Below are 25,404 nucleotides of genomic sequence, written 5' to 3'. Positions count from 1 at the left end.
TGATGAAAAACAAAGAAGGAACCCTCCGCGGCTGGCATTGCCTCTGAGTCTCCCACCACAGAGACCAATGGTCACGCAGCTATTCCCAAGGACCATTTGCCCAGAATTCATTTATTTATTTTGGGGTTGGCCAGACATCCACCATGTCTGCTATTAGCTATGGTAATGGCTCCAATTAAGGAAAATGTCATCTGTTTGAAGCAGCAGGACATTAGCTGAAGGCAGATGACTCCAGACACTGGCAGATGTTTCAGCTCTTCAAGCAGTATGCAGGCTGCCGGGAGAAACATCTTCAAAGAAACATGCATGTCCTGGACTCTTCACTGACAGTGTTTCTTTAAGACAGCTAAGGAATAAGAACAAGCAAAATGAAGAGTAAAGGCCAAAGAAATGTAATTTCATGGAATGTTTTTAATCAAACTGTTAAAGGAAGTAAATTGTGGGTATTACCTTTCACTGAGAAGCACATATTGTTTTCTTACTTGATTTTATAAATATCTTTAAACAAAGCAAACACATCCATTTTCTTTCTTCTGAAAGCCCATTAGGGTAAAATTGCTTACACATGTAGTAATGCGAGAACAGCAGATCACGCTCCATCGATTGTACAGTACCTAGGCCAAAACTAATTTAAGAGTCTGTAAAACTTTTTATACCCACCTCATATGGGTGGATTCGTGTCAGTGTAGAATTATCCAAACATGTGCAGAGTAATATTTCACTTCCCCTGTCTTAATAATTCATTTGGTTATTTATTCTGCTGAACTAATATTCTTATTACTTTTCTGACCTAAATTTTATTATCTTATGAAAAATGAAGATGAAGAATTAAGAGCGGGGTTCCATGGACTAGAATCCTTTTACTGTGGGTCCTATTGCTTGAGTGATTGCTTTGTGACTTTGATCAACTAAGCCAGTCCCTCCATCCTTTATTTCCATTCTTCAAGGTGCACATAAAAGAAATTAAGGTTCTGTGAAGATTATAGAGTACTAGAGGCCCGGTACACAAAATTCGGGTAGGGTCCCTAGGCCTGGCCAGTGATCAGGGTCAATCAGGGACTTCTGGTGGGACCTTCCTTCATTCTGAGCCACCCCCTGGTGGTTAGTGCACATCATAGCGAGGAGTTGAACTCCTGATTGGTCAAACTCCTGAGGGGACAATTTGCATATTAGCCTTTTATTATATAGGATAGTTTAGAATTGGCTCATAACTGTGAAGAGAGGAAGAGATCTAGGGAATAAAAAAGGGGGAACTTTCAAATTTATACACAGAAAGTGATGGGAATAAGAGAAAATTCTCACATAAATCTAAAATTGCAGGCAAAATTTGCTTATTTTATCTGTCTTTGGAATGTGTTTTAGAATTTATATATAATATATGGTTTTCTGAAATGCTCACTGCTTCAAGTAAAAATAATGAAATGCCTCTATGGAAAAATAAGTAAGGTGAACCTGGAAAATGGCTTCACAAATGGAGTGGCATTTTCTGTCTGAGCCTTCTTGTTCTAAACTTTTCAAAAAAGAAGAGGATTTACTTTAAATAAAGCAAATGACCACACCCATTTGAAGAAGGTCTCTTCAATGATTTATGGAATTGACTTCTAATATCCCCTTACAATTCTAGTTTTGCAGAATCCTGCTATAGAAAAAATGGAGCTGTTCGGTGTATTTGTAAAGAAAACTACGCTGGACCTAACTGTGAAAGGTAAGCTAATAAAATGTACCATTTTCTGTGTGGACCAAAGGAAGCTTTCTGTTGCTTGTATTCATCAGCTCTGCCTTACTCCCCTTCAATAGATGCTGAAGTGAATGATTGAGAGGAAGGAGTAGGAGATAGCATTTCATAACCCCATGCCCCAGACACAGATATAACAATATGCTCCCTAGGGGCCCAGGCCAGAGCCACATCAGGATAAATGGACATGGAAAGAAAAAAATGAGTATGTGTATTTTAAAAAGATTCTCTGGATGGTTTTGGTAATACTCCCCTCTCTCTCTATCATTAAGAACCAGTAATATAATTAATGGAGAGTGAGGCTGCCTTGTTAAATAAAAAATAAATCATATCCTCTATTAGAGCAATAAGTTTAAAATACATTGCAATGCACTGAAATACTGAAATAAAATTGAAAGTCAAAATTAAATCCTCTATGAAAGCAATCCATTGAAATACACTGAAAAAAGCATGAATCTATTATTTAACTCAGTCTTTATACCATTTCTTCCCCTGGAAAAAAAAATTCATGAGAGCATTTTCTGAATCCCTGTTTGGTATCTGCACCTAACTTTCTTTTTTTGAGTTTCTCTGAGCTCTGCTCAATCAAGAAAGGCTTGGGGACTAAAGATGCGAGGCTTCCCACTGAATGATTTCTTGGCAAGACATTTCCATTCTCCCCACCTGTCAACTGCTCACAGATTTCTATGATAAAATGGTTTCACCAAAAAAAATCTCACATAGAGGTCTTCTAATTTTCATCATTGTGTTTAGGCAGCAAAATGTTAGGTGGTGTCATAAAGACAGAGAGGGAAGGGCAGGAGGGACCAGTCCAACATCTAGTCCAACATCTGCAGTGTACTCACCTCCTCACACCACACTCCCGACCATCCTGAATGTGACTTAGCCTTGGGGTCAAAACATAAACCTTAAATGATAAGCCAACTCACTTCCAAAGAAAACAGCCTCCATCTCTCAAAATGTAGTTCTGCAATTCTTTTTAAAAAGCCACAATGTCGTGGGATTGTTCCCTTTTTAAAGAAATTAATCCTCACCCGAGGATATTTTTCCATTGATTTTTAGGGAGAGTGGAAGAGTGAGGGAAAGACAGAGAGAAATATCGATGTGAGAGAAACACACAACACACATCAATTGGTTGCCTCCTGCACGAGCCCTGACCAAAGAGGAGCCTGTAACCAAAGTATGTGCCCTTGACCAGAATCGAACCCGGGACCCTTTGGTCTACAGGCCAACGCTCTACCCACTGAGCCAAACCGGCTAGGGCAGATTTTTCCTTTTTTTGCTATAAAGGAAGAGGGAAAGTAAAAGCTGAGGGCCATGTGAGTTTCATCTTTCAGAGATGATCAGATTACCTTTGGTTGATTAATGTTGGCGACACACTCATTCTATTATTTCCTTACTGAGGGACCCGGGAATATGAGGCACTTGATTTATTCTTTTTTTTGTTTTCTCAGTGGGGGTCTGAGAGGATTGTTAATCATCCAGGGGTGGAGTTTTTTTCTCACCAGTGTTTGAGGTTAAACTCAATTTAGTCTGATAAGGATTGAGCTGTATTCCCAGATAATGGGTGTTCCATGGCTCCTGTGAGGGGAACTAATGGCCTTAAATAGGTCCCTGCTAACCTAATGCAAGGCCTCCCAGAAGTGAAGTAATCTCAGCCCTAAGAGCTCATTTCTGCAAAATCGCACAGGGTGCAGCTAAAGGTCTGTCTGCAGCAGTGGGGGTCCTGGCACAGAATAGCATGCCCACCTGAGATGTGGGATTGTGGATGATAAAACCCTGGCCCACAGCAGAGGCTCCTAGGATCTCCTGCCATTACCCCGTAAGGCTGGATCAGATTGGGTGCTTATGATGGGCCTGGATTGATAGGATGGAGGAGAGAGCACTCGTTTGGAAAATGGAAGTAGAGAGCCTGGCTGAGTTTGAATCTCAACTCTAGCCCTTTGTGATCCTCCTGGGCAAGTTATTTTTGACCTCTAAGTTATTTCCACATCTCCAGAACGGAGAAAATGAAAATACCCACTTTATGAGACTGTTGTGAGGTGATGCTGCCAAGTTTTTAGTATGACACCAGGTGCTTAATACAGGCGCAATAGAAACTAACTGGTGACAGTAGGAGTCACTGTGGTCATTGTTCAGTTTCCACCACTGGCATAATGTGTGTCTGGGACATGGTGGCTCATTTCCCCGACTCTCAGTTTCCTTAACAGAAATTCTGGCTTTGAAGTAAATAGTGTCCTTCATTGATTGTCTCCTGTGTCTCATAGCTTTACATCCTCATCTCTCAGCCTCATGACCATCCTGAGAGGAGCCTATAAAAATCTGTAGTGTTGAAGGTTGGACTGTGACTTCAGAGTTGCCACCAAACCTATCACCAAAAGATGTTCTTGAAACTCAAAGTAACTTAAAGTAGGTTTCCACTGTGATTGAGATTCTGACTTACAGAATAGAGAATTTGTTTTTTTCTCTTATGGAAGACCAGGGGACAAGCTATGAAGATCAAATACAGTGAAATTAAACAGAGAAATGAAAGTACTAGTAACTGGCATCTGACTTATGCGAGCTTGGGCAAGTCCCTTCACTCCTGGACCTCAGGATTCCCAGCTGCACATTAAGGGGGTAGATCTGAGTTCCATTTCAATGAGTCTAATATTCTGTTTAGTGAACTGCAGCAAAGGTTAGAAATTCAATCCAGCCATGTATTCCGTAGAGGAATGATTTATGCTGTCTTGGGGACCAGAGGCCCAGTAAATTAGAGGTGCAAAGACATGAATGAATATGAGTAACAAAATTCATTAAACATTTTCTCTTGGGGATATCTCTTTGTAGATTGTGTGACACTTTAATTCATTCTTATCTTTATATAGACCTCAATTTCTAGAATTTAGATATTATGTATGATTGTGCTTCATTTGTTTCCTGTTCTTTCAGAATGGGCTGTGTATTTTTCCTCTTCCTGTCTTTCTGTGCCTTGCATAAAATAGACATGAATTGTCCCTCTGTTGGATGAATTCACTCATTCATTTATAGTAGCAGCAGTGTGGTCCAGGGTGGAGTGAAGGAAAGAACATGAGGGTCAGAAGGTCTGGGTCTTGCACTGTGACTTCCTAGCTATGTGAGGCTGGAAAACCAAGTAGCCTCTCAACCTCAGAATGCCAGGCCTGTGTGGCCTACCCCCCAGTTGTCTGTGGTAACTAAGTAAACTCACCCAGGGGAAGCTATGAGATACAAGGCAAGTCAAGGGTGTAAAGACTGAACATACACCATCATTACAACTACACCAAAAAAACAAATGTAGGAATAAAGGCTGGAAGATCATATGCAAAATGTTGAACAATTATTTCATTAGGGCCTTGGGATTACAGGTGTGATTTTTATTTTTCATTTATCTATTTTTCAAATGTTCTGAATCATAATTTTATTACTTTAAATGGAAGCTTTTAAAATGTAGTATCGTATTACTACAGACCAAGCCTTACTTATTTCCTTGGAAAGTCCTCCCTTTCTTTCCATTCCCAAGACCAATGCCCTAGCCCAGGCTCTCCACACCCCACCCTGGTCTCCCCATTCCAGCCTGCAGTCCGCAGCAAACATAAAATCCAAATTTTAACTTCTTTGTTTAAAAATAGGAAAATTTAGCAATGCAGGTCCTCCATTCCCTCACAGCTACAATTTGGCAACAGTTGACAGGAACCAAGTAGCAGCTGACACTTAGATGGGACCTGCAGTCCCACCACTCACAGCAGGGCCTTTGAAAAATAGAGAAAAGCATTTGTTCCTCTGAGCAGAGGCAGCCCCACCTAGAGTGCACAGTTTGGCCAGGCCAGCAAAGGTTGGATGGATTTCAGTCACCACTCTCCAACGGGGCTAGGCTGTCTCATGACGGGCCCAGCCAGCATGACCAAAGGCACCAGCTGTGCCCCCACAACAAATGCAGTAGTTAGGTGCCTGGCCTCTGTAGACCCAGAGATCTAAAATGTCCAGAATAATGGCTACTTAGGCTCCAGCTGTTTCTCTGTGGTACCCTCAGCTCTGCCCTCTGCCTTGTCTCCACATTGCCTTTCCTCGGTCACAAGATGGCTTCAGAACTAAGAGCACCACCTGACTCTTCATTCTCCCACAGATGAAAAGAATGCCTCCCTAAAACCCTCAAAAAAGAGCCCTGGGCTACACTCCAATTGAATCACCTCTGAGCCAATCCATTTTGGACAGGATAGTGCCAGGCATTGAGTGGCTCAGATTTAGGTTAATCTGAACAATTCACTACAGCAAGGTGGACAGTGATTTATATCGGTGTTTCTTAACAAAGGTATTATTAACACTTTGGCCAAGATCATTTTTAGCTGTGCACTAGTAGTGGGTCTCATTTAGCGTATCTAGCACCACCCATCATATGCCAGCTGTGCACGCCAGTTGTTGGAATGACCAAAAACTCCCACACATTGGTCATATCCAGACACTCCTACATCTGGAGGGCTGGCCATGCTGAATGGGCTGTAACACACTGGGGAGGGGTGGTTCCTTAGAAACAAAGTCTAGTTCTATTAGGAAGATGGGAGATGTGAATGAATTCTGGAAAAGCAAACCACAAATATTAACTACGCTTTTGTTCTAGGTGGGAAAGAAGATTAAAAGGAAGAAAAACTATGGCTGTTAAATTTTTAACATGTGATTCCCCTTCAGATGTGCTCCTGGTTATTATGGAAACCCCTTGCTTGTTGGAAACACCTGTAAGAAATGTGACTGCAGTGGAAATTCTGATCCTAACCTGATTTTTGAAGATTGTGATGAGATCACTGGCCAGTGTAGGAATTGCTTACGTAATACCACTGGATTCAAGTGTGAACGCTGTGCCCCAGGCTACTATGGGGATGCCAGGATAGCCAAGAACTGTGCAGGTACAGTACTGTAAATCCTTAGACAGCCACCCGGATTTAGATGTATTTATCTTGGGAAAATGTCTCAAGTGCCCCGGTGGCCGTGCAGGGCGGTGAAGCTGCAGACGGAAGAAGCCTGTGGGCTTCTTGCCTTGCCAGAGCCACTGCCCACCCTATCGTTGGCTCAGTTGAGGGCCTAGCTCCAGGGGCAATGCACATTCTCAGGAATGTGCATCCCATACTCACCCCTGGTGGATATTATCAAGGCTACTAATGTAACCTAGCTCATAAACCAAGAGACACTGACACAAATGAGCTCTTGCCTTGCCATCTTATATCCTTCCCATTTTGATCAAAGAAGAAAAGCAGCCTTCCATGGACAGCCTATGATTGGCCAGAATTCTGAATGAAAACCTGCATGGTTCACATCACTTTTCTTATTCTGGAAGCTAAGTCCCATTTTTCAGTTATGTTTGGTAAAACTGACATTTCAGTGCAATAAGTGAGCAAATCAATGGTAGAGTTTACTCATCCCCCAATTTCCTCAAATTGTCAGAGCAACTATATCAGGTAGAGTATAAGAATTGACTTCAGTTAGACTGAAATGTATGCATTTCATTGATAATTTCTATAATCCATTTGCTACATAGAATAAAGCTCTTCATAGGTAAAGTTAAATTGCCTTCCTCTAGGAATAAGGCTGAGACTGAATATATCTTATTCGTTTGTGACTTTGAGGGGAAGCAGGGTGAGGAAGAGGTATTGTACTCTTGTGGCATGCTCCTATTGGAAATCCCCTCACTAAAACAAAGTCCCACTTAAAAAGATTCTAGGTGTAAAGGTTAATATTGAGAAGAAAACACATGTGATCTTCAGAAATCACAATAAAAGTAAACATGTCTACAAGAAAGCAAAGTGCACAAAGGCATAATACCGAAAATGACACAGAGTAGATAGTGTTCTGTGTCCAAACAGACTAAAGAAGAAAAGCAGGCATCAGAAAGAGTGCTGGCAGCTCTGGCTGGGTGGCTCAGTTGATTAGAGCATTGTCCCACACACCAAAAGATTTTGCGTTCAATTCCTTGTCAGGTCACATACCAATGTTGTGGGTTCATTCCCTGGTTGGGGCATGTACAGGAAGCAACCAGTTGATGTTTCTCTCTCACATACATGTTTCTCTCTCTCTCTTCCTCTTTCTAATATATATATATATATCCTGAGGCAATAATTTTAAAAAACTGCTTGCAAAATCAAAGCCTTAGACATTGATGAATATTCTGATTCTCAAAACATTTACTAAACTTAGGTTTAAACTACATAGAAGCAGATCACTCTTAGAAAAGAAGCTAATGCTAAAAGCAATAAAGCATGATCTTGCTGAATGGTTTAATAAATCTACATTTTGTGGAACATTAAACAGCTGAAATGTAATAAATGCATTTCCCCTTACAGCTAAATTTTTTATGATTTTTCTCTAAAGACAGTTAAGAGATGGGGAAAATTCACAATTCTAATTCAGCTTATTGTTGATAGCTCAGGAATTCCTTTTTAAATATCACAAATTAATTTCTACTCTGAAACTCTGAAATGGGGGTTTTATTTTTGTTTTGTTTTTTCCAAATGACTATCTTGAAAATCCTCAGTAGATGAATAGAGGGTTCTCAGGATTTCTAAATTTATGTAAATATGTTCCTAATTTTTTCCACGACATTATTCCTAGCCATCCCACTGAGAACTATCACTTGGAGGTTTGGAGTCAGCTTTGCCAAGGGTCAGGCACTGTGGAAGCCAAGATTTGCTCTTGGGCCTCCTCACTCTCTCCTTGCTGGACTACTCCTCCTTCACACCTGGCAATGATCAACCCCGAAGTTGGATTAAACTGGAGAATCAGGCTGCAATGAAAGGCTGGCTTTCAGAGTCCAGTTGAATAATGGGCTCCATGATTATCTTGTATCTTGTGAAATTTACCAGGATTTTTCTGGACTGAAGCAGCTGTAATAGTCATGTCAGGATCCCCCCCAAAATTGTGAGAGGAGTCCTAGAAAATTTAAATTTGTTTTTGCCCAAGGGTCTCCTTTGAAAATTTCACTGGGCTGGGGCTTAATTGGGTGAGGGGCACAATCTCGGTATCATAGAATATAATTAATGCCCATTGAATAATTATATACTGATAGCCAGTATTTCTAGAAACCATGAGAACATTACCATACTTTAAGCACTAAGAAATGAATCCCTAATCTCTTGTTTTTGTTTCCCACAGTGTGCAATTGTGGAGGAGGCCCATGTGACAGTGTAACCGGAAAATGCTTGGAAAAAAGTTTTGAACCCCCTACAGGCACGGACTGCCCAACCATAAGTAAAAATAACAGTACATGATTGACTAACCCCACTTTCTCTAATGTGCTGCAGGTGGAGGATTAAGGAACGTTATGCAATACCCCTCTCTAGAAACTGCCTGAGTTTCACCCCTGGCTTTAACCCTGTCTGTGCCTCAAACAAATGTACCCTAAACAAAAAATATTCAGTTGTCCACTTGATTCTAATTTGCAAATAGGTGATTTACATTTAAACACCTCTACAAAACTTATCAAGTCTTTAAGTTTAGCATCTTACCTAGTGGATAAAGGCAAATTCAGAAACATAATTCCCAAAGACTGGGTTTATTTTAGCTCCCTTTCTCCCTTTTCTCTTCAGGTCACTAGATAATATGATATACAGACAATGCTTTACAACTCTGAGAAAACTGAGATACCAAGAGATTTCAGTGGTTTTTCCCAGATCTCTCCAAATCTAAAGTGGCACCAGAAATAAAATATTCAGGCCTTATGAAAAGGAGCTGCAATCTTTCTTTCCTGGATTTTTCTGTCACTCCTATCAATCAAATAGTGATCAATTCTGATGGTGCAAGGACCTGCTGAAACATTTCAAAACAAATTTCCAGAACTAGTCTTAATGACTTTTCAAGCACCATCTATGATAAACCCTCAGCCAATATCATACGCAATGGTGAAAATCAGGAATAAGACAAGGATGCCCACTTTCACCACTCTTATTTAACATAGTTTTGGAAGTCCTAGCCAGAGCAATCAGGCAAGAGAAATAAATAAAAGACATCCAAATTAGGAAGGAAGAAATGAAAGTGTCTTTTGCAGATGACATGATTCTGTATATAGAAAAATCTAAAAATTCCACCAAAAAAACCCCTATTAGAAACAATAAGTGAATACAGTGAAGTTACAGGATACAAAATCAATGTACAAAAAGCCATTGCTTTCCTATTATACTAGCAATGAAACTTCAGAAAAAGAAATGAAAACACCTTTTGCAATTGCAACCAAAGGAATAACATACCTAGGAATAAACTTAACAAAGGAGGTGAAGGACCTATATACTGAAAACTACAAAGCATTATTAAAAGGGATTGCATAAGACACAATGAAATGGAAAGATATTCCGTGTTCATGGAGTGGAGTGGAAGAATCAACATAGTTAAAATGGCTGTATTACTCAAAACAATATACAGATTAAATGCCATCACCATCCAAATCCCAATGCCATTTTTTAAATAAATAGAGCAAAAAGTCATCAGAGTTGTATGAAATCACAAAATACCCTGAACAGCCAAAGAAAAAAGTTAGAGAGGTATCATATCACCTGACTGGCAGAAGAACAGACACACAGACCAATGGAACAGAATTGAAAGCCCAGAAATAAAACCACAGGTACATGGGCAAATAAATTTTGACAAAGAGGCCAAAAACGGACAATGGAGAAAAGAAAGCACCATTATCCTCAATAAGTGGTGCTGGGAGAATTGGAAAGCCACATGCAAAAGAATGAAACTAGATTATAGCTTGTTCCCTTGTATAAAAATTAAATAAAAATGGATCAAAAGCTTGGAACAATAAAGTACATAGAAGAAAACATAGGTACTAAACTTATGGACCTTGGTCATAGAGAACATTTTATAAATTTAACCCCAAAATCAAGGGAATTAGAGGCAAAAATAAATGAATGGGACTCTACCAAACTAAAAAACTTCTGCACAGCAACAGAAAACTACAACAAAATAAAAAGATAACCAACCGAATGGGAAATGATATTTGCAAACAGCAGCTCCAACAAGGGGTTAATATCCAAAATATATAAAGAACTCATACAACTCAACATCAAACAAGCAAACAATCCAATTTTAAAAAATGGGCAGAGGGCCGAAACAGACACCTTTCCCAAGAAGACATACAAACTTAGCCAACAGATATATGAAAACATGTGCAACTCCACTAACTATTAGGGAAATGCAAATCAAAAGTATAATGAGATACCACCTTACACCTGTTAGAATGGCTGTTATCAACAAGACAGGTAATACAGTAACAAGTGTTGGAGAGGTTACAGAGTAAAAGAAATTCTCATTCATTGCTGGCAGGAATGTAAACTGTTACAGCCACAATGGAAAACAGTGTGGCAGTTACTCAAAAATTAAAAATAGAGTTACCATATGACCCAGGAATCTCTTCTAGATATCTACCCCCCTCCCCCCCAAAAAAAACCCCACTCAAAAAACATTTATTCCCAAAGATATATGCACCCTATACTCATTGCAGCATTATTCACAGTGACCAAGACATAGAGACAACCAAAGTGTCCTTCGACAGAGGATTGGATAAAGAAGACATGGTATACAATGGAATACTACTCAGCCATAAGAAAAGATGGAATACTGCCATTTGTGACAACATGGATGGATCTTGAGAATATTGTGCTAAGCAAAATAAGTCAGTCATAAACAGTTAAGAACCATATGATTTCACTCATGTGGGATATAAAACTGATACTCATAGGCACAGACAACAACATGGTGGTTTACTAAAAGGGAAGGGGGAGGGTGGTTTACTAAAAGTGTAAAGGGGGCCAAATATACGGTGACAAAAGATTACTTGATACTTGCCTTTGGTGGTGGACACACAATGCTACACACAGATCATGCATCACAGAAATGAACACCTGAAACCTATATGACCCTATAAACCAATATCACCCCAATACATTTCATTTTAAAAAGTAACTCATATTTATCTTTAAGTAGAGTGATTTACAGACTATATATTTTTTAACATTAGGTATTCCCTCCCCCAAACAAAAATATCTTGACTTCTGAGTCCTCCGGACACAAGAGATTAATATTACTGATGAATCACATTTTAGAAGATGGCACAGAATGAGAGGCACAAGCAGGGTAAAGTTTACACACTGATAACCTAGGTGGTCCCCTAAGCAAGGTCACTTTAAGGACATCATGATACCTGCCTGGCCCTAAGCATTTTCCCCTCCAGCCTGATGTTCCCCTGAGAGTCAATACGAGTAAGACCATGTTAAATTTAATTAACATACTAACAACTATTAACACTTCAGTCTCCATTTACCAGTTCTCCAGAAGAAAGTACAATCTGAGAGAGAGATAGAGAACAGGAAAGTTTCCAAGAGTGTACTTGTGAGTGTGCCCTAGAGGGCACTGGGATCTTGGTGGGTGATGACCGTGGTCAGAAGAACTCAAATGCGAAACGTGAGAAGCAATGAGAAACTGCAACTACTGCACCAGACAGGAGGTCAGGCCATGGGGAGGTGCTCAGGGAGTCACCCTTGGGGTGAGGCCAAGGAGTAAGAAGTGCTAGAACCTGAATTGAGACGAGAAAAGATGACAGGAAAGGAGGAGTGCCTATCAAATAGCCGCCTTCACCAGTGGACACCAAGCAAAAGCCCAAAGCCTGACATAAAGAGAGTCATCCCAGAGGGCTGTCCCTTTCATGCTTTCTTTCTGTCTCAGTGCAGCACTCAGTGTTCATGTTAACCTACTTTCCCTGTTGCATGTGTTGTTTCTTTTTGTTATGTGTTAAGTGGGGATAGTGCTTGATGTAGTTTGGCTCATCTTGGACTCTACTCGACTTTGAGTATAAGGACTAGTTCTGTGACCCAGAACAGCACCTCATGAAACAAAGATGGAAATAGAATTAACTAAGGAAGTTCATGTAGTGATCTACTGAAGGCAGCATGCTTCCCCGCTGACTTTTCATTTTGAAGAAATGACCTGCCCATTCTACTTCTAGGCTGTGATAAGTGCATCTGGGATCTAACCGATGACCTTCGCTTAGCCGCGCTCTCCATTGAAGAAAGCAAATCCGGTGTGTTGAGTGTGTCCTCCGGTGCCGCTGCCCATAGACACGTGAATGAAATGAACTCCACCATCTACCTCCTCAAAGTATGCAGAAATGTTTACCTTCTGCGCGTTTTCATTCTGGTTTCACTGAGGCACTCCTAGTAACCCCTATCAGTTTTGGTATCTGAGTCCCATGGCAATATTACAGATGGTTAGCCCTAGGAAATTATGACAAGTTAATTGTAAGCATGATCTTCAGCTCAACCAAGAGCTGCCATCTATAAAAGAGGTTAATACTGAAAATGAAATGACTAAAAAACTGGTATCTATGTACAAAACTATTGAGGGATGTGAAACACTTATTTCCTTGGTGAAGCTGTACATTGGTCATTCAAGTGATTACCACAGACTTACCATTACCTTACCCTCAATGTGCAATGTTTTTGAGAAGTTTCTCTAGAAACGTTTCTCTCTGTGTGTCTCTCTGTTTCTCTATCTCAATTTTTATCTCTATCTCTATCTCCTACCCTGACCTTACCTTCTCACTGTCATATTCCCCCTCATTTTCCCACACTCACACACACACACACACACACACACACACTCACACACACACACTCACACACACACTCACACACACACTCACACACACACTCACACACACAACATACTCACATGCTCTGTTTCTCCTCATAGATCCTGTGGTTAATCTCTAATAAACGAGTTAAAGGCAGGAAACAGATGAACTGTGCTTGTATATCTAAGCTTTAAGAAGTGGTTTTATTTCCCCCTCTAAATCATGGGCTTCTATCACAACCAACAGATTTTTTGAAAACAATGATAATTAGCTGAAAGGACAATAGAATTAATACCAGTGTAATTTTTTTAAACTTTGTTAGTCAATTTAGTATAGTAGTTAAGAGCATAGACTTTGAATTTAGATTGTTTGCATTCAAATGCTGGTTCTGACACTTACTAGCTAGGTAACCTTGGATACGTTATTTAACCTCTTTATTCTTCAGTTTTCTCACCTGGAATTGAGAAAAATTATTGAACCATCTCATGGATTGTTGAAAGAATTCAGTGAGTTGATATGGGTAGTGTCTTAGAACAGTACCTAGCATAGTAAGTGCTCATTACTTTGTGGAGGTGCAGATGACATGCACAGCAACTGTCCATATTATGCAAAAAGCAAAACAAAAAAAATGACAACATTGTTGAAGTGAATGGAATCTTAGTGAGCATTCTGTTCCAAACCTAGAAATCCTTCTTGTCCAAACTCATCAGTTTGGACACATGAAGGCGCTAATTCTCAGGGGAGTCACCCAGATTCAGGCCTCTAGATGCCACTTGAATCCTCTTTCCCCAACAACACAACTTCAAGATAGATATAATTATAGCTGACAGAAAGGCAGTGCCAAGTTCGGTGAGCCTACTCCAAAGTAATCTGAGTAAAACCACATTTGGACTAAGCTCCATTTACTTTAATTTGTGTGAGTTGATCATTTCTTCCAAAGCCTTCCCAAATTGACATTTTAAAGGTCAGACACCCAAGGCCACCAACAGTCTATACTGTGCATTTGTACAAATTAGAAAAAGGTACCCTTTCCCCATGGCCAGCACAGCACAGCCCAGGGTCTGCCTGGTGAGCAGAGCTGGAAGAATTTTATCCCTTAGGGCTCTGAGAACCCCCATGCATTCCCCAACCTCTATACCAGCCTGCTACAGCCTGCAGACCCACCACCATTTGGGGAACAGAGACTCACATTCTACTCTAAGTCTTCTAACACGGGAACAGTTTTGTGTTTATTTTTACAAACCTGGTGTGCACGTCTACTGATTATTTTCAAAACATTTTTTTCCACAGACAAAATTGTCAGAAAGAGAAAACCAGTATATCCTAAGAAAGATACAAATCAACAACGCTGAGAACACAATGAAAAGCCTTCTGTCTGACCTGGACGCATTAGCTGAAAGGGTATGTATTCAGTTTCTGGAACTACCTTCAGAGAAAGGACTTAGCTGGTGTGAGCCTAGCAAGTCACAAACAACTGAGGCTCAACACAGCTCAGAAAATATGTAGTGACTCAAGTACCTTAAAATAAATCAAGAGTAGACTCGGTCTCTACTGTTTCTTCCCATTTTGACTGGTTTCCTTGAAAAACTGTGTTATATGAGGAACTATTTTAATATTTGCTGTTGGTTAATATGGTTGATATATTTCAATTAGAATAGTTGTTCAGCTGTTTGCCTTAGCATTTTATGACTAAGAGCTATAGAGCATCCAGAAATAAGCTTTACTATGTAGAATATAAAATTTAAATGTCTGCTAAAGGATGCATTAAATAATAAACAGAAAGAAGAGAAATGATGCTGAGAAAGCAATTTTGCACTTTGGCAGGGAAAAAAATCACTTTCAACCCTCACCTTACACCATATCTATAATAATAAAAGTGTAATATGCTAATTAGACTGGACATCCTTCTGGACGACCTTCCAGACGAAGCCAGGGCTGCTGGCATCCGGGGGAAGGAAGGCCTACTCTTGCACTAATTAAGTGCATCAGGCCTCTAGTACTAAAATAAAATCTCAGACAGATTAAAGACTTGAGTTTAAATCTCAAATTCGCAAGAAAACAGAACTAAATATTTATTTGAAATTAAAAGAAAATGACAATTACATTTAAATACAGCATGAGGAATTACAATAAAAAGATATAATAGGTATGACAAGATAAAATTTCAAATACCCAGTAAAGACAACTAAATAAATGAAAAAGTCAATGAGACTAAGAACAATATTAAGGGAAATATGACATAAAAGCTCTCAGAAATTAACCACAAAAGCATTGAAATTTGAGCAGAGTCAGTGTGAGAGACTATTAAATACACTCCCCAGCAGCCTAATGGAAAAATATCCTGCCTCTGTAGTAATAAAAAAAAATACAACTAAGCCACAAGGCGCCATATTCAACATTTAAAATGTTTAACACATTTTTTTTTCCTTGTTATGTTCCCCCAGTGCTGTCCAGAGCACTCTGGAATTTCTGCTTTCCTATCCTGGTATTTCACATAAACTGTGGAAGTGCTTTTTAAAAAACAATTCTCACTTTCTACAAAAATAAAGATTAAAATAACTTTGATAATCTCTTTTGACCTTGGAGCTCTTAAAATTTTAAGAGATTAAGCTTCTAAAAATGTTAATTACTTGGACCCTTGGAAGATTCAACCACTTTGAAATGCACATGAAAATTGTCCTTGTTTCCCATACAATGTCGCATATTAATCCAACTACCAGCATTTGAAAAGCAGTGAGATCTCTTAAGTTTCAAAGGAAGTACCCAGAAAGAAATCTTTGCGAAAAGCTCATTGTGATTTCATTCTTGTATCATGGTTGGAACTTGCCAAAAGTGTCTCAATTCTTGAGGATGTGTTTTCACCAAGATTCGTTCCTCCCACAGCTCAGACAGAGTTACAGACCATTTTGTTGTATAGCTTTTCTACTTTGGATATACTTCAAATGCAGGCTTTCATAGAGAAAAATAATGCAAGCTTGAAAATAACAGCCCAGTAAAAAAGGCTCCAAGACAACAAGAACACCACCAAAGCAGGAGGTTGATGAAAAAGCTACTGGAACGTTCACCTAGCTGTTTTCATTTATTCTTACTGAAACTAATGTCCTTCTGACTCCAACAGTCCTGATGGTACAAGAACCTGCTAAATATTTCAAAATCAATGCCCAGAGTTTGTCGTAAGGACTTCTCAAGTATCCTCAAGCCCTTAGTCTAGAACAATCCATAGTTTATTCTAAGAAGGATTTAAGAAAAACTTTGTCTTAGAAAGATTTCTATCAAGAAAGTAATGCTTGGCTTCAGAGTGAAAGATTTCACGGTAGGTTCCCACAGTGATAAAAGTCACACTAATGTTGCCTTTTGAACTTGAAAATACCTCTGTATGCAAATTACCTGTCACATGAACTTCATGTGACCCAAATCTCACAATTTACATTAACCTGAAGTTATTGGTTTTGTCCCAATTCATATCCAAGTCCTCTACCCCCTTTGGGGAAATGCTATAGCCCTTTCCCACCCCTACTTCTGGGGACCTCCTAAGGGATACCCATGCATTTGATGAAAAGAGATCTTTAGGAACGGAAGGAAAATAGGTCACCTCCACACATAAAAAGCAACTGAGCCTCATTTCTGATCCTGAAAAAAGGGCAGGACAAAAAATAAAAAATGTTTCAATTCCAAAAGCATTACTTAACACCTGGTATATAACGGTCATTGTGCTAGGTGCTATAGATACTGAAATGAATACAATAAGACCCCTGTTCTCAAAGAGCTCATGGTCTAGTAGGGAAAACAGGCATGTAAAAATATATATGTAACAGCATTTGATAATCGAGGCATGATACAGCCTAAAGAGATAATTCTAAGGAAGAAATAATTGTTTTAGCAGGGGCACCGTAGGGAGACTTCTCAGAGAACATGAGCATAGGCCTGTGCATTGAAGAATGACTAGGAGTTTATCAAATACTTCCAAGCAAAGGAAATTTACCACAAAGCAGAAAGATGTAAAGCACACTGTATTCCTGGGACTAGAAGGACGTTGGCCTTGGCCTTCTGGAAGATTAACTGTAAATCAAGGAGCAGGAGATAATGCTAAAGAAGTTCTCAGAGGCCAGATCATGAAGAACCTTGTCCACCAAGCTAAGAACCTATGAATTTCACCCTGTGGACTTTGGAAGACACTGAAGCATTTACTTAGAACAATGGGCTGATCAGACTTGGAATTTCAGAAGCATTCCTCCTCAATAAGGGTGATAGATTGGTGAGTAAAGATCTGAAGATAGGGACACAAATTAGGAGACTGCCCCAGGAGAAAATGGATATACTGAGCCAAAATTAAGTGTGGTTGATTGCTACATTGTCTTCATTTGAAAAGCATTACAGTGAATAGGGATCAACTGGGACTGTGGAAGTGGGGAATTGGACGGGGGCCAGAAAGACAAGTGGAATCAAAACAAATTCAGTGATCAATTAAATATGAGGATAAACAAGGAGGAAAGCTCTGGCTTGGAGAAATGGATGACTAAAACTAAAAGTACGGAATGGATTACCCTGGACATTTTAAGGATGAGGTATCTATGGATGCCCAGAGGGCAGTTAGAAATCTGAGTCTGCTCCTCAGGGAAGGCATAAGGCTGGACAGGCATTTGGAAGTCTTAATGTGTAGGAGGCAGGCAGACCCACAGAAGTAGATGTCACTATACAGATTCTGAAAGGCATGCCGATATTCCTGCTGTTGTTTTGTTCGAGACTATCTGTTCCTGTTTATGCTTATCTCCCAGAGTGATTGTTAAAAGATCCTCCTTTCACTCTCAAAAGTGTCCCCATTTAAACAATAAAATATATGATCACCCTAGGTCAGGGGTGGGCAAACTTTTTGACTCGAGGGCCACAATGGGTTCTTAAACTGGACCGGAGGGCCGGAACAAAAGCATGGATGGAGTGTTTGTGTGAACTAATATAAATTCAAAGTAAACATCATTACATAAAAGGGTACGGTCTTTTTTTTTTTTTAGTTTTATTCATTTCAAACAGGCCGGAGTTTGCCCACGGCTGCCCTAGGTAGATCTGATTATCACCCTCAATCTGATTGATTTTTTTTAGTTAGTATTCTAGATACATTACTCTTTATACACTTACTTCATTTGCAGGTTAAATCATTAACTGATTTATGGTTGTGAGATAATTTTTTAATCTCAGCTTTTCTTAGAGCAAGGTGCACCTGTTTTATCATATGTCTATGTCATTAGTTTTCTTCCATAAGCAAAGTCACAGAAAAAATATAACATTCACATAGGCACTACTATATATTATAGCCAGTAATTTTGCAATTTATTTATTTATTTAGTTAGTTCTTAAAATATTTTATTTATTTATTTATTTATTTATTTATTTATTTATTTATTTTTAAGTAATGGTGGTTCCTCTGCCACGGAGTCTTTTGTTAAACATAAATACGCACCCTCTGGTGTTTGTCAGGAAGAAAAGGTTTTCTTAGAGAGAGGACATCCTCCAGCTGTCTTCCATTGCTTCAATTCAAAGTTTCCATAATAAGTGAAATGAACACATTAATAACAATAGCATTTTCCCTTGAAGGTTGAAGCCAAAGCCAAAAATATGATGTTGTGCTGTTCAAATATAATTCAATTTAAGCTATATCAAAAATCAACTTGTTAAATGTTTTAAAGTTTTAAACTATTGTATTCATATATTTAAAAAGTGGAGAGAGCCCTGACCAGTTGGCTCAGTGGATAGAGTGGCGGCCTGCGGACTGAAGGGTCCCGGGTTCAATTCTGGTCAAGGGCATGTACCTTGGTTGCGGGCATATCTCCAGTGGGGGGTGTGCAGGAGGCAGCTGATCGATGTTTCTAACTCTCTATCCCTCTCCCTTCCTCTCTGTAAAAAATCAATAAAATATATATATTTTAAAAATAATAAAAAAATAAAAAGTGGAGAGAGGTGACATCAAGAATAATATTAACCTTATGCCCTGCATCATTTAATTTTAAAATGACCACAAATTTTGTGATACTGGAAAGCCTTGGAATAAGCCAAGAGGAAGATAGGAATTGGATGAAGGAAAGCATTGGCTCAGAATACAGTGTCCATTCAGAGAGCTCGCTGTTTAGGGAAGGGACTGATGGCTGCATTACTGCTGCACAGGGCGCTTTGTGTGGAGGCAATTTCAGACTTGCCCGAAAAAAAAGCCTCTAGAGCTTATGCTTGCTATGATATGCTTTCTTTCTTTTTTGTTTTGTTAATCTTCACCAGAGGATTTTTAGAGAGTGGAAGGGAGGGAGAGAGAGAGAAACATTGATGTGAGAGACACATCCATTGGTTGCCTCTTGCACGCACACCTAACCTGCAACCCAGGTACCATTCGGTGCACAGGCTAACACTCTAACCACTGAGCAACCGGCCAGAGCTATGATATGATTTCTGCATTCTCTTCCCTGACCAAGGGCCACTTGCTTGGGTTAGGCCTGGGAAGTATAAAAACATTCCAGGTATAATCATGGCATAATCCACTGGCTAAAACCAGGTGAAAGGAGAGAAGTCTGAAACACCACTTTTCTGTCCTGGGACAACTGTGCAGTGGTTAGCAGTGGTCTGTGTGGCGGGTCACCCTGCAGTCCATCCAGGTGCTGTAGCCCTTTGTGACAGAGCTGAGCCAAAACAAAACCACACCACACCAGATGCAGCAAGTGGGCACCCACCGAGTGTCAGACTGAAGTTCTCCTCCTCTTAAATAGGACCCATGAGTCAGTCTTTCTAATGCCAAAAGGAAGTACCCGGCCCCCATGCCTTGCATGCAGACAAGTGTCCTGGCCTTGAACCATGTCTTAGATCAGCTTCTGTCCTTGCACACACAGAGAAACATGCACATACACATGCACCCCCACACATCCTTTCTTCAGGAGCCACATTTGGGTTGGGATTTCATTTTAACAAATGCTTCGTGGGAACTCCGAAACAGCAGCTCCCGAGTTGAGAAATGGAGTCAGCTTCCCGGAGAAGAGCGCCGTTCGCTCTGAGCCAAATCTGCCTGAACAGTTATTTGTGCTCAAGTGCCATCGCTGTTGATGGGAATCTGGAGTGCAGCACTAAAAACAGCATTTAGCCCAGTGAGCCTAAGCCTTTGAATCTCTGCGGTGATTCAGTTTCACCAGTGATTGGACCACCCAGGAGCCACGGGATGCGTGGAGCATTTCAAGATCTGCCTGCTTTCTTGACAATTTTCCCTTTGAAGCTTAAAGCTCTTGAGTGTACACTGTCAAACTGCTCAGCACACTTGGGAAATTTCCTAGTCTGTCATCTTGAGATACAGTAAAAATTCAAAGGGTAAATCAGCTATGAAAGCCAGCTGGTTTGGGTTGAGCTGTGACTGATGGCAGAGGAATGCCATCTGATTTTGCAGCATTCTGTAGCATTCTGTAGTCCTAAAGCTGGTCATCACAGCAGCCTTCATACATGGTTTCTGGGACCATTTTATGTTATAGAACTTTCCCTTGTCAGGGAAATTTCCGGTTTTAAAATACATTATTCCCACCCACCCCCACATATACATATACATATACAACATTTCCTTCTCCTAAATTTAATCTGGTGTTTACACGGATTATTTATAGGAAAGTCAAGCTTCAAGAAAGAGCCAACTGGCTGAAAAGGAAAGTATGGATACCATTAACCACGCAACTCAGCTTGTAGAGCAAGCCCACGACATGAGGGATACAATCCAAGGTAAATATATCCTCTTCTGGTTCAGCTCCATGTCAAGGCATCATTCCTGTTATTAACAACAATAAAAACTAATAGCTACCGTTAGTGCTTACGATCGTGCCAAGAACTGTTAGAGTGCTATAGGTTTGAACTTATATGAGGTCTGCATTTCAAGTTGGTTTACCTGGGATTTCTGAGCACTCATCCTTCCTTACAATCTGTAAGTTTTCAAGAATAAATGTACAGAGTCACCTACTTTCCAGGCCTTTTACAGAAGGGAAATGCCAAAATATCTTTTCGGCAGAGGAAATTGCATGCCATGGTGTCTCTAAAATGCAGCAGTTGAGCAGGATTCACGTTTTTCTTAATGACTGACAGCAAAAACACTGCTTTTAGAGGGGCCGTAAACTGTCTACTAACCCAAATGGCCCTGAGCTGTCTCTGACGCGCTTTCCCAAGAATCAGGCAGGCAACATGCTCTGGTCCCCAATCCAGACTAAAAACAGGGAGGGGTGTATATGTGAGATTTCTTGGCCCAAAAGCTTGTGGTAATTTGACCTTTCCCCTTGAAGGTTCACTTACTTGTGCTCTGGCCTCTGGTAAATACAGGTTGCATTTTAAAGCCTATTTTGATGGTGCATTGAAAACCAGCCTTCATTTACCAACAGAAAAGAGGCAACTTTGTTCTAAGATAAAGAGAAATTCCTTGGGTTAGAGTCTGCTAGGAAGCAGTGTGTGTGTGTTCCCATAGTTTTTATTATCCTATATATTCAGAGCTGGATGACAAGACCAACTGCACCCTAGGGCACAATGGCAGTAAAGGGACCCACAGTGGGAGATTCATATCTTTATACTGAGGTATAGGGGGCATATTCCAAGAAAATGGATATCCTGAGCCAAAATTAATCATTTGCTATATTTCCTTTGGTGCCTATAATGCACAATAAAACAAATGGCATACATTTGAAACACTTCCCACTCCCATCCTAATTATTGCATGCTTTTGCATCTCCCAATAAAATACTCTTTTTCTCTAACATTTTAGAGTTAGTATTGATTTGTTCTAAAAGTGAGATTAAGCCTAGATTAGCTGACCTCATCTAATTAAGGAATAAATGTCCCTCTAGGTAGCAAATAAAGCCAGCGTTCATCCTAGTAAGCCATTCGGAGAAAATAAGTTACTTTTACTTCTGTAACTCAAAGTTTTATTCTACAGCATTTCATTAGGAAAGTTTCTAAGCCCTCTTATTTAGAAAGTTTCTAAACCCTTTCACCACCCAGCGACTTTTAACCTAATGGCACACATAAACTGACTACTAAAATTCCGTGGCACACCAAAAAATTTATGATATATTTTTGCCAATCTGACCCCAAAAAAAGGTATTTTGATTCATTCTCACCAGACAGCTATTGCCATCTTTTTATTTGACAGTCTAAGGGAAAAGAGGTCCATATCCCTGACTAGATGGGTATTGCATGTTTTAAAAATTCTTGTGCATACCAGTGTGCTCTGGCACACAGGTTGAAAATCACTGCTTTAAGCATAAGAACAAATGGAAAAAAATTACAAAATAATGTAAATGGGAAAGTAATTTCCATCAGTTTTTACCTTTTTTTAAAAAATAGATTTTATTGAATTTTTTACAGAGAGGAAGGGAAAGGATAGAGAGTTAGAAGCATCGATGAGAGAGAAACATCGATCAGCTGCCTCCTGCACACCTCCTACTGGGGATGTGCCCGCAACCAAGGTACATGCCCTTGACTGGGATCGAACCCAGGACCCTTCAGTCCGCAGGCCGATGCTCTCTCTGCTGAGCCAAACCGGTCAGGGCCAGTTTTTACCTTTTTATAATAATGTATGAACAGTCTCCAAAGAGCAGTGGCAAAAATGCTATTGTCTACATTTCCTTTTTCTAACCTCTACCAGAAGTGGCTAAAATAAAACAGATCAGAATTGTATGTATAATATTTTTATCAAAACACCAAAGAATTAGCCTTGCAAATACTAGTTCTAAGGGGGGGGGCTATGTTTAGTTTATTTCAGGAGTTAGTGTTTTAGACTTTCTTGAAAAGTGAATGTTTAAATCCCTTCATAAGTTTTTTTAGCATATCTTGGTGTCCCTATAATTTTCTGAGTAGTATTTCTAGTATTAAAACTTCTTTCCTCATTTATCTCCCTTTCTTCACAATTCAGGAATGCTGCACAACACCACTAGTGTGTCATTCCTATTCCCAGCCATCTCTAAAATAACTACTGGCGACCTTCAAGCTATTAGCCATAGAAAATACAAGCCCTTATTTGGTATAACTTATGTGACAACAGTGTTTGTCTGCCAAACCACATATCACAGTAAACCACAGACACACAGTTTCATTTATGCCAGGAAGATAGAATGCTTCCTCCTGGAGCTCCTATAGCACAAGTTGGCAATTATATCATTTTCATCTGATCATCTGTAGTAGAAACGGGGAGTCAAAGAACTATTCAGCTCTGCTAATATTTCGGCAGCTCATTTAATCCCTCTGAACCTCAGCAGTCCCTCCAGTTCTAAAATTCTCCATCCTACTTCTGGGCATGGGGTGAAAATGACCCAGAGTCAAAATACCAACAGTCATATACAGAAGGCAGATAGCAATTGCAAAAAAAATGCATATGAGAAGAAATTCACAAGCCTTTTTGGTATATCTACTCTGTAGAACCATCTGAAAGACTCACCTGAACAAATACAGTATACTCTAATTTTGGCTTAAAGCCTTGATAACTCCTTGGCTAAAGTATGATTAATATCGCCAATGTATCCTACATATGACAGGAGATACCTCAGAACATTTTCTCCAAGTTATGTATCCTATATAATAAAAGCCCAATATGCAAATCGACTGAACGGCAGAACGACCGGTGGAACGACCAGTCACTGTGATGGGCACTGACCACCAGGGGGCAGACGCTCAATGCAGGAGCTGCCCTTAGCCTGCAGGCCCTAGGCCAGTCAAGGCAGGTGCCAGCGGGGCCCCCCGATCACCCCACCAGTCGCCCCGCAGAGGGAGGCAACTGGTGGTGGTGGCAGGGTTAGGATCGTCAAGCGGGCAGCACCAGGCCAGCCAAGGCGGGTGCCAGTGGGGGCCTCCCAATCACCCTGCTGGTTGCTACACAGATTGGCCCTGATCGCCAGCCAGGCCTAGGGACCCTACCCATGCACGAATTTCGTGCACCAGACTTCTAGTTTTATATAAAAGATTGATCAAAGACTGCAGACTTGTGTGCCTTAAATATTAATGTTTTTGAACCACTATGTAAATGTGATTCAAAAACCAGACACAAGTTTCCATGAAATCAGGGCAGGCATTGTGTTAATCCCATTCCCATTCTGAAGACACCAAATAGGAAGCAAAGAGGAGTGATTTCCTCAGGTTTTACTTCTCCCTGGAATCAACATTGTACTCAGATGCTGGCATCAGTATTTGCAGTGTGAACATCAGTATGCCTGTCCTCCCCCGTGTTTTCAATGGCTTCGCTGTAAAAGGCCCAGTCATCTCTCCCCGCTGCCTTCTCTCATCATGTCCTTCCTTTCAGAGATCAACAACAAGATGCTGTACTATGGGGAGCAGCAAGATCTTAGCTCTGAGGAAATCTCCGAGAAGCTGGTGTTGGCCCAGAAGATGCTGGAAGAGATTAGAAGCCGTCAACCATTCTTCACTCAACGGGAGCTCGTGGATGAAGAGGCGGACGAAGCCCATGAATGTAGGTCCATTCAGCTCCTGGAGCCCAGCACATTTCTGCTTTCTTTGTGGGTCCAGGAGTGAGGAAATAAACTCCACTCTTGATAGGAAGAGTTGCAAGGCATTTGTGTCCATTTTAATCTACACAATCAACAAAAGAAGCAACAGGTTTGCATATCATATTATGGCTATTGCTGGTATCTCAAAACATTAAGCTCATCAATAATTCAAAATTACAGTGGTTATTAGTCCCACCTCTAAATCTTGTTACTTAATGCATTACTAAAGAAGCACATATATTACCAAATTGTTTTTTAATATATTGGTCTCCCTTGTCATTGTATGTATTTTACTTTATGCATTTTAATAAATATTTTAAGAAGGGGTCTGAGGGTTTTACTAGATTACAAAGGGCCCTGCAGCACAAAAAGGATTAGGAACACCTGCCCTAGATCATTTTCTTGCAATTGTCACTATCAATTTCTGCTAACAATGAATGTGAACACTCTAGAAGAGGAATATTCTCAATATAAGGCATAGTACCATGGCAGACATATAAAGTCATAGAAACAGTAAAACCAAAGTAGAATCTCAGGCCCCATGTCTGAGTCAGGATGAAGCCAGC

The 25,404-nt window shown here is 40.1% G+C and overlaps 1 protein-coding gene across 1 annotated transcript in view; it reads left to right on the top strand.

Moving 5' to 3' along the window:
* The window catches only part of LAMA4 (laminin subunit alpha 4), a 132,040-nt gene that overhangs the window by 48,471 nt on the left and 58,165 nt on the right, over positions 1–25,404 (top strand). The window contains exons 4-10 of the mRNA XM_023750092.1: positions 1,625–1,705; positions 6,419–6,633; positions 8,873–8,968; positions 12,720–12,871; positions 14,637–14,747; positions 20,969–21,080; positions 24,634–24,801. Of these exons, the coding sequence (XP_023605860.1) occupies positions 1,625–1,705; positions 6,419–6,633; positions 8,873–8,968; positions 12,720–12,871; positions 14,637–14,747; positions 20,969–21,080; positions 24,634–24,801 (935 nt within the window). The remainder of the gene's footprint in view (positions 1–1,624; positions 1,706–6,418; positions 6,634–8,872; positions 8,969–12,719; positions 12,872–14,636; positions 14,748–20,968; positions 21,081–24,633; positions 24,802–25,404) is intronic.

Source organism: Myotis lucifugus, unplaced genomic scaffold (assembly GCF_000147115.1).
Source record: "Myotis lucifugus unplaced genomic scaffold, Myoluc2.0 scaffold_11, whole genome shotgun sequence".
Classification (NCBI taxonomy): Eukaryota; Metazoa; Chordata; class Mammalia; order Chiroptera; family Vespertilionidae; genus Myotis; species Myotis lucifugus.
The sequence above is the reverse complement of the archived record's forward strand: the minus strand, read 5'-3'. Positions and strand labels throughout refer to the sequence as shown.